Here is a 9664-nt window from a genome sequence, read left to right on the forward strand (position 1 = left end):
TCTGGCCTCCCTTCACCTGTGTGCCCCTTCCCCACCATCTCCCTCTTCTCTTCACCAGGCCCGTGAAACAGCCTGTATTTGTAGATCAACCAGGAGTACGAGAGAAATGGCACTGAGCTAGAGTTTTGACCAGTCCCCCCTCACCCCCACCCCCCACCCCTGGAGAAAGTTTTTGCTCCAAGGCTCAGACTGATGTTTTTCATTCAGGGCAGAGCCTTTTCCTACAGGCCTATGGGACAGGCTGGGTGGCTTCCTATGGAGGGCAGGTCCCCCTGTCTGAGCTGGGCAGCAGCTGTCCCCGCCTCACCCCACCTGGGCTCCCTCTGGACCTGCCCCTGATTCTGTGTCTCTCCCCGGCCAGCGATGAGGACCACAAGCCCCTACAGGGCAGCCAGACGTCGCTGGACGGCACCATCAAGCAGCCCGAGAGCGACGACAGCCTGGTGGACTACGGCGAAGGCGGCGAGGGCCAGTTCAATGAGGACGGCTCCTTCATTGGCCAGTACACGGTCAAGAAGGACAAGGAGGAGACTGAGGGCAACGAGAGCTCCGAGGCCACGTCGCCCGTCAACGCCATCTACTCGCTGGCCTAGCAGAGCCCGCCTGGCACAGCCCCGACCTGGCCAGTGGGAGGAGGGGAGGACCGCGGCAGACCTACCACAAACCCACCGCCACCTTCAGGGACAAGGGCACAGTACGGGGTCTGCCAAGCTGTGAGGACCAGTGACCGCCCAGCCCCCTCCCAGTGACCCCCACTCACACCCCTGGGCCACCTGGCATCAGCGTGGCCAAGGCCAAGCCCTGGCGCAGCTCCGCTAGAGCAAGCCGGCTACATGCTCAGCCCCAGGCCACCCTGAGCTTGCCCCCAACACCGCCTGCCCTTGCCTGGGCGCAGGAGTCGGGGTCCGGTTGGTTCCGGTACTTCCCGTTGTCTTCAGTTTTGCTTGGTACCTCTTCCCCAGTAGACCCAAGGTCTCCCCTTCCTTTGTCGTTTTGGAGAAGTGTCCCTAGGTTTTCAAAGAAGAGGAGGTGGATTGTCCCCCAGGAAAGCGCAAAGATAGGCCACACAAAACCGCAAAATGATGGAGGGGCCGGAGAACGGGATCGGGAAGCCCAAGTATTCAAAGCAGCCGCCGGTCCATGTATTCCCGAAGGATGCCTTTTGCCATCTGCCTCCACCCCTCACGCCAGCCCCTCCTCCTCGGCCTCCCTCGTGGTGACAGAGCTAGGCTGGGCTTCTCCCTGGAGGACGACAGTATTTTTGGCAGGGGAGGGCGGTCGGGTCTCCTTGCCCCTCTGGTTCCGTCTGGAGGTGGGTTTACCTCTCGCCTCTGGTCTCCGCTCTCACTGTGCCCCCTCCGACAGACCTGCGCTGTGTTCCCGAGGGGAGGCAGTCGGAGGGGCTGGGAGCAGGCACCCGAGGGCCACTACTGAAGCGCAGGGGGCAGAAGCCCCTCGGGTGCCGGGTGTCGGGAGCTGAGCTGTGCTCACGTGCTCGGCAAACGAGCGTGCAACGCCTCCATTGTGAAGCCCCGGACGTCCATCAGAGAGAGGTCTGCTAGCTTACAGCTGGAAGAGGGCATGACCCCACCTGGCCAGGTGTCCCGAGGCGATGGGGCCTCACTGCGCAGGTGCTTCGCTGCGCCGGGAGGCGTGGCTAAGCACAGCCAGCAGGCCCTCCGCCCACTGCTCTGCGCCGCGCCGCGTGCCTGGGTATGTGGAGGTGGACTTGAACTGCTGTCTTTTGCTTCGGGCACGTTCCTGTCGGGAAGCCCTGGGGTGACACCGTGCTCACTCACGCCCTTCGTATGCCTTACGCAGCTCTGGTCTGTCCCAGGAGTCCCTCTGTCCCTCCCCGCAGGCCTTGAAGCCAGCGGGGCGGCTTCCGTCTGTCCCTCATCACAGCTGGGCCTGAAGCAGCCGCTCCACACACGCCCTGCAGGCTGCGTGCTGGCCCCAGTGGAGACAGCTCTGCAGACCTGGGTGCTGGCTTCCCCTTCCCACTGGCTCCGCGTCTGAAACCAAAGGTCCCCAGCCTCTGCCAGAGAGAGAGAGAAAGCCTGCGAGCAGTCCTGGGACCGCGTCTGCAACTCAAGTTGGTTTCTGGAGGGTGAAGCTGACCCCACAAATGGGCCATCTGCCCCAAGCACAACCCACAGAGGTGCAGCCTCTAGCCGCCTGCCTGGGACCCCTGCAGGAGCAGGCCAGGTCTCACTGGGGACGCTGTTGTTTAAGCCGCAAAGGTATTCGCAATGCTTGCAGCACGCGGGAGGACTCATCGATGAGGCCTCACAGTCCAGAGCTGAGCCGCTTAGCGTGTTTGTGCCCAAGAGTGACTGTCCTTTGGCACAAACCAGGCAGTTCCCAGCACCAGGCCCGCTGCCCTGAGGGCCCGAGGGGAAGCTCTCATGGAGAACGGGGACAGGGTAAATAGTAGGAAAATGGGGAGCGAGCTCAGGGATCCCTCACCTGGGCTTCCTCAACACCTGCTGGGACACAGCTGGGCCCTCTCCCAGCCCAGCCTGCTGTCCCCACCAGGGATGTCAAGGAGGGGTGTCTGTGCACGACTCAAAGGACGGGACTTGTCAACCAACGCAGGAGCCGAGCGGAGTGGTCAGTTCCTCAGGCACTCGTTTCACACTGCACCGATGAGCTAGTGAGGAGGTCACTGCGCCCAGGGGTGAGGGCAGGGGAGGGCCAGAATCGCCATTAGACCCTGCCCTGGCCTCTGGCAAACCTGCTACATGAAGTGAAGACCCAGGACGGGCTGTCCACCTTACAAGTCCTGGGCAGAGGTGCCTGCAACCGTTCCAGTGTTGCCCCGCTCCACAGATGTGGGCTAGCACGATGCTCCCCCCCTGCTGCCACCGCCCCACAGCCATGGGCCTCCTGGCGGAGCACATCTGGGCTGCTGAATCAAGTGTTCCCCACACAGACCGGCAGAGCAGAGACAGCAGGTGCTTGGAGAGGGCACCTCAAGTCTCTGGAACTTGCAGGGTTAAGGAGGTGCCCCTTCTCATAGGAGGCCTCGCTGACCCAGCAGGAAAGCAGTATTGTCCAGCGGCCTGCTGGACCTCACGCAGTCATGGCCATGCAGGAGGGCTGAGACCGCTGGTGCTTCCGCCTGTCTGACAGGGAGGGATGAGGTGCGGGTCCCACCTGGAAGTCGGTGGAGTATGCTGCAATCCCTCCTTGTCTGGTCTGCCCAGCCTGGGAGCAAAGCCTTCCTGCCCTCCAACTGCCATTTCATTCATTCATTCATTCATTTGCTCATCCATTTATTCATTCAGCATATGCTCTTTGAGGCCAGCCTGAGCCAGGCAGCAGGGACACCCCGGGGAGCAAGTGGGAGGTGGTCCCTACCCCAACACCCCTGGGCCAACTGTCTGAGAATGAGGTCTTGGGTTGGGGCCATGCTGCTCTCTGGGGGCCTGGACCTGTGACATCCCCGAGCCAAACTGAGGCCTCGGAGGAAGGACTCAGCCAGTCTGTCTGGTCAGCAAAGCTGGGCTTTGGTACCTCTTCTCTCCCTCTCCCTGCCTCTCCTCCACATTCTCTCTACAGAAGGCCCTGGGCCACCAGGGAGTCCAGACACCTGGTTTGGAGAAGGCGCCTTTGGCAGGCCAGAGGGGAACTGCTTCCCATCTTGCCTGAGCTAAAATGGAAGGGACTCATCTGTCTCTGCCTTGCTTTTGAGGCAACTGTTGGATTTAAGCTAAAGGGCAAACCTGATCAGCTCCCTCCCCTTGCCCTTTCCTTTGTCCTGAAATGCTGAAGGCAGCTGGCCCACCTCCTTCCAGAGTCCTGCGGTCTGGGGAAAGTCCCCGTGCCAGCCCGAGAGTCGGTGGGTGCCAATTCTGCAGGCACGGCTTTGATAGGCACGCGCACGCACACACCACCACCACCACCACCCCCACTCCTCTAGGCACAATTAGCTTTGGGAAGGGCTGGAAACCGGCCGTCTGAGGATGCTCGTGGGGTTTCCAGCGAAGACAGAACCTCTAGGTCCCGTGCCCGCACGCACAGGCGCACACTCAGACACAGCAGACTGCCACTGGGGGCCAGCAGTCCTGTTAGGGACTACCCGTCTGAGGCCTGGCTGGCCTTGCCGGGTTACAAAGGACCACGCAAGGTGTGTGTGCAGTGTGGAGGCAGGAGGCTGCCCTGCTTGGAGCCCCACCTGGGTAGTTTCTATAGGCAGAACCTAGAGACAAAGGGTCTCAGTCCAGAGGGAGAGAGGCAAGTTCCCCTGAGACAGCAGGGTGGGTGGCACTGCAGGGCTCCTCCGGGACCCATGTGCCGGGTGGGGCCAAGCCTCAGGGCCCCCTGCAGCCCCTTTGGTGGGAGGAGTGGGGGGGGGGTGTTAACACATTTCTGTCAGTCTTTGTCAGACAGCTTCACCAGAGCTCAGAGAGCGTGAAGCTTTCCATCTGCCACGGCTGGTACCAGGGAGGCTCTCCTGGGCTGCTGGCAAAAAGCACTGTGCCCCACTTGCCTGACACTCCCCCTCCATCCCGCCCACCCCTGCCAACCACATCCAGATCTGGTTGTGATAGGTGCACCCAATCGGGTCCACTAGAGAGAAGCCACTCAGGTGAGCTACACATGGCAGGTTATAAGTAGCAGGGATCTGGTCCCTGGCTAAAACCCAGCGGGGAGCTGAGCCAATGAGGCAAGGGACAGGCTGTGTCAGGAGAAGACCCAGGCAGGTAGATCAGAGGCCAGCTCTTGGGTTGCCCCTCCCCTGAAACCATCTGGGGGGCCACACCAGCTGTCCCCATCTGGACCAGCCCAAGCCCAGGGAAGTGGCCTGTTTTCAGAGAAGGAATGGAGGGAGTGGAAGGACCCTTACCCAGGAGAGCCACGAGACCCCCTCACCCCACAGTGTCCAGCATCTCAAGCCACACCCCAAACCACCGGTCCTCTGATCAGTGTATTAGTATTAAGCGGATGCTTCTTGGGTTGAGGATGGAAATGACATCGGGACAAAGGCCACAGGGCAGAACAGAACCTCGGAGCCAGTCTCGTGGAAAGGACTTGTTGTTCAGGCAAGGGCACTACAGCCCGGGGTGGTTATGGGCTCACCTGAGGTCCCTCGGCGAGAATGGTGAGGATGGGGCCCCACACGCCTGGGCCTTGTGGCTCCTTGTCCAGTGTTCTTTCCTCTTTCACCACAGCTGCCTCCTCTGAAACAGGTATTACTGAAGCTATGTCCTGCTTCCTGTCCCCCTCATACCTCGGCACCACCCTCCCCAGCCCCGAAGAGCTCCCCAAATGGGAGGCAGGAGGATCAGTCTATTCGAGCTTGCTAGCCCGGGCCTGTGGACTAGAATGCTGAGCTTTGGACGGGCATTTGTCACTGTGAAACCCAGACGGGGCCCACAGGAAGGGGGCCCTTAGCCTTGTTCCTCAGGAGCGCAGGGCACGAAGCAGGTTCCTGCCTGACTTCTGCTCTTGGCCACAGAGTACAGAGGGGTCCAGCGAAGCCTGACCTGGCCACCCCGGGGCTCACAGGGCTGGCACTCAGCAGTTATAAAGACTTCAGTTAAGCAATAAATACAAAAGTCTGGGCGAGGAAATCCAGAATTTTGTGCACCACCTTGTTCTTTTTCAAAGATGCCCCATCCCCCGGGTCTGAGGGCCCCGCCCGGCTCCTAGTTCAGACTCCTTGGTCAGTGTTGTCCCTCTGCCCATCCCCACCCCCAGCTCTTGGCCAACTTCACCCTCCTCTGGAGCTGAGCATCCATCACCTGTGGCAAGGCTGCCTTCTGTCCTGGTCCCCCCTCCACCCCCCATGGCCTCCTCACACACACACCCTGCCCTCCACCATTCCAATTCATTCTTTTCAGCAGTGGGGAAAAGTGCCCCCCATCCCCTGCCTCACTGGTCCGCTCTCTTTGTCTTCAGTTAAATCATTAACTTTCCTCTGCAGACCTTGTTTTAACCTCTCACATCTTGTCCTCGCCCCTTCTGTGTGAGTTAGTCTTGCATTAACCGACTGTCAGCGACGGATGCCTACGTGTGTGGGTGTCTCACACGGCCTAGTGCAGTAGGGGCCTCCGGCCCACAGAGGACCGTCTAAGACAAGGACTGGAAAACTGACTGCATGAGCAAAGAAAAGGCCAAATTATGCGGAAATTTTTTTTTGAATCACTGTAAAAAACAACTGATTTCTTTTGTATAGAAACACTAAACGTATAATAAAAAATGGTTCAACATGGACTCTGGCCAATTTGTGTGCTTGACTTCCTTGGTCAGTGGGCAGAGAAAGGGTGTAAGGATAGAAGCGGGTCAAAGGGTCTTTCATGGGCAATGGACAGCACACACTCAGAAGCCTGGGACATCGGTCCCCACTTCCTAGAGGGTCTGTCCTGGTCTTATTCATCGCCCTTAAACTATCCTCGCAAACTGCGTGTGACTGCCCGCACAGGGAAGGGAACGTTGGCCCCCACCCCACCCCCATGCCATCCCCGTGGTGGGTGACACATCGGACTATCACGGTCCAGAGGTTTTCACTGGCTGGGTTTTTGTCAGGGGATCATTGGGTCTCCCTCTCCAGTCTTCCTGAACAGCCACACACTAGCCTCCACTGATGCCCGGGTCGGGTGGCTGCCATGAGGTGCGGGGCCTGGGAACTGGGAGCAGGTCTGCTTTAAAGAAGGAGGGAGAGCTCCCTCGGAGCCCCCGTGCCCCTTTCTCTAGCCCAAGCTATGGTCTAAGCATACAGGGATGGGTCGGAAAAGTCTGCAGCCATAGAAAGTGCCCCCCACCCCCACACACACACCCATGCCCCACCGCAATTTACCATGCATGCGTGTCTGCACCAATCAAAGTGCCAGGTTGGGGGGTGCACTTAGGCTCTGTCTCCGGGGCCCTCATTTTTGGCCCCCCCCTCGCCCTGAGATGGGATGTCACTCTCAGGTGACAGTGTTGTGCTTGGCTTTGAATAGACATGTAGTAATGTTGAAACAAGGAGCAAAACATAGAGCAAGTCCAGTCCCCCTCTCCATCAACACGAGGAAACCCCAATCCACAGGCACATGGGCAGAGGGAAGACGCCACAGGGCTGGGTGGGTTGACCAGCAACCCTCCATTTTGGGCCCTGCCTTCTTTCTTGGTAATTGGGCCCTTGGCCAAACCAAAACCAAATCCACTGCCACTGAGACCTTGCCAACGTATAGCAACCCTACTCGGGGCTTCCGAAACCAAACCTCCATGTGAGCAGACACTCTCATCTTTCTCTTGAAGAGCAGCGTGTGGGTTTGAACCACCAACCTTGTGATCCACCTCGTGCCTCACCCACAGCTCTACCAGGGATCCTCCCTTTGGCCCTTAGAGGTGCTAATTGCCACAGAAGAGTTTCCAAAGAGCATCACCTAGGCAGGAGAGCTTAGCCAAGGACCCCTGCCCCACCCCAGCCACTGGAGCCCCCTGCCTTCCTATAGGGTTGGAGAGTGGACAGGGCTGGAGGTGGTTCTGGCCGTGTAGAAAGATAGTTTACCGCTAGATGGTGAGGGGGGTGGTTAGTTGCTGGTGGCACAAAGGCTTAAGTGCTGGGCCGCTAGCCAAAAAGCTGCCCATTCAAGCCCACCCAGGGGCAACTCGGAAGAAAGTCCTGGTCAGCTGAGGTCCCAGCCATGACAACCGCCAGGGACCCCAGGCCTCTTTGCACACACACAGGACAGCCATGAGTTGGAATCGACTCTAAGGCAGCAGGATTGGTTCTTGCTCTTCAATGGGGGACGGGGCAAAGGGATGCCCCAACTGTGTCAAGGGACCATCTAAGCCACCAGTGTGGATGCTGGTGTGAGCTTCTTCATGTCCAACAAAGCGTTGCCTTGAGGCGTCAGCACTTCGCTAGAGGAACCGTGCGTGAGGCCTGACAGCCAGCTGGGGCTCCTCCTGGATTCCAGCCTCTGGCAGCCATAGGCCACTTCTGCATCTGCTGCCCACTCACGGAAACAGAGAGCGCTGTTCTCATCACCAGCAAGGTCGCAGACCGTCTGAGACCCACCCGTCGTGTCGTGTCTCTGGGTCCTGGCGTGAAGTAACCATCTCCTTGCTACTCGCTGTTTGGCTGGGGGACCCTCCACATTCTAAATCCAATCATGCTCCTCCCTTCCTTGGCGTTAGCTGCTAGAAACGGGTGAAATCTAGATGGCCTGGCTTAGCATGCTCCACCTGTGATATTCTGGGGCTCATTTTCACCACTCTCCATGTGCATCCTAAATGCTAGCCAATCCCAGCCACTTCCGGCTCCGCCCTTTCTCACCCCTCCGGGTTTGGAAAGCTCAGTGCTACGCTAAGTCTCAGCTCCCTGCTCCTCCAGTGGATGAAGTGTGTGCTTTAGGAAGGGGCGGCCTCCCACCTCCAGGGAGCAGTGAGGGTCCTGGGAGAGGGGAGGAAGCAGTGATGGGAGTACATCCTGGACAAAGGGCTCAGAAAAGGAGGGCCAGGGAACCAGAGGGCTCCAACGCGGGTCTGTTTGGAATACCCACTAGCCATCCCCCTCCCCCCACCTCTGGTTGTTTGTCATCACCAGATGACATCATGGGCTACCATTGCACTGCTATCCCCAAGGTCAGCAATTCAAATCCACCTGCCAGCGATGCTTTCTGCTCCCGTAAAGACTTACAGCCTCGGAACCCACAGACCCAGTTCTGCTCGATCCTACGGGGCCACTGTACAGAGCCATCTTACAGAACGACTCGTTGGCCATGGCTTTGGTCTTAAGGTTTGAGAGTTAAATCCCACTACCAGGCCTTGTAACCCCCGTTCCTTCTCCCTCCCCAGCAGCCCTCCTGGTCCCCTCCCTAGAGGGCAGGCTGTGCCCTCTGTGCTGGGGCTCACTTCTTTAGCATTCAGCCCAGGTGGCAACTTGTCGGAAATCCGCCCTGATCCCCTGCCCCCCCAGACACCCACTCACCCTGGCACAGATGCTCTGTGCCCCCGAGCACCCTAGTCTGATCCCTCAGCAGAGCATGGTGAGGGGCAATTACCATCTCTTTCTTTCACCAAAGGAGCCCTGTCGGCATAATAGTTGTGCAGTGGGCTGCTAAGCAAGGTCGGTGGTTTGAAACTTCCAACCGCTCCAGGGAAGAAAGGCGAGGCTTTCTACTCCCATAAAGAACTACCGTCTCAGAAGCCCAGAGGGGCAGTTCACGGTGTCCTATGAGATCGCTGGCTGTGAGCCAGAGTCCACTCAGTGGCAGTGAGATCTGTTACTTTGGGAAGCTTTCACTAAACTGGGAATGTCTGGAGGGCGGGAGACCATATCTTTCATCTCTGTGCACAGCCAGCACCTGGCATGGACCAAGCGCCAACTGAAGGCCGGAGTAAATGTATGCACAGAGGAGCAACTCTGCCTTTGGAAGAAATCGCTGGGCACTCAGTGGGTTTGGGGTCACCCTCTTTGCTGCAGACATGACATCTCGGGTCATGGGCCGTGGGCCAGGGCAGAAGCAAGAGGAGGGAAGCAGGCATTTGTTTGCAGAAAGCCAGCCTCCACTGGGAGGAGGCCAGACAAAGCCTCTCTTCCCAGCCCCAGGGACCCCAGAGGAGCTGTCATCCCCCATCGGGGGCTCCTGAAGGCTGCACATCCCAGTCCATTGGAAATGCTAATCTCCAGCTTGGCGCTGGATTAACCGCCCCAGGGGGAGGGAGC

At 58.9% G+C, this 9664-nt stretch overlaps 1 protein-coding gene across 6 annotated transcripts in view; it reads left to right on the forward strand.

Moving 5' to 3' along the window:
• The window catches only part of NFASC (neurofascin), a 72729-nt gene extending 72136 nt beyond the window's left edge, over positions 1-593 (forward strand). For all 6 annotated transcript variants that reach the window (XM_075540544.1, XM_075540545.1, XM_075540546.1 and 3 more), the window contains one exon: positions 362-593. In XM_075540544.1, coding sequence (XP_075396659.1) covers positions 362-593 — 232 coding nt within the window. The remainder of the gene's footprint in view (positions 1-361) is intronic.
• Positions 594-9664: the final 9071 nt, after the last annotated feature.

The sequence above is a fragment of the Tenrec ecaudatus genome, chromosome 1 (assembly GCF_050624435.1).
Source record: "Tenrec ecaudatus isolate mTenEca1 chromosome 1, mTenEca1.hap1, whole genome shotgun sequence".
Lineage (NCBI taxonomy): Eukaryota > Metazoa > Chordata > Mammalia > Afrosoricida > Tenrecidae > Tenrec > Tenrec ecaudatus.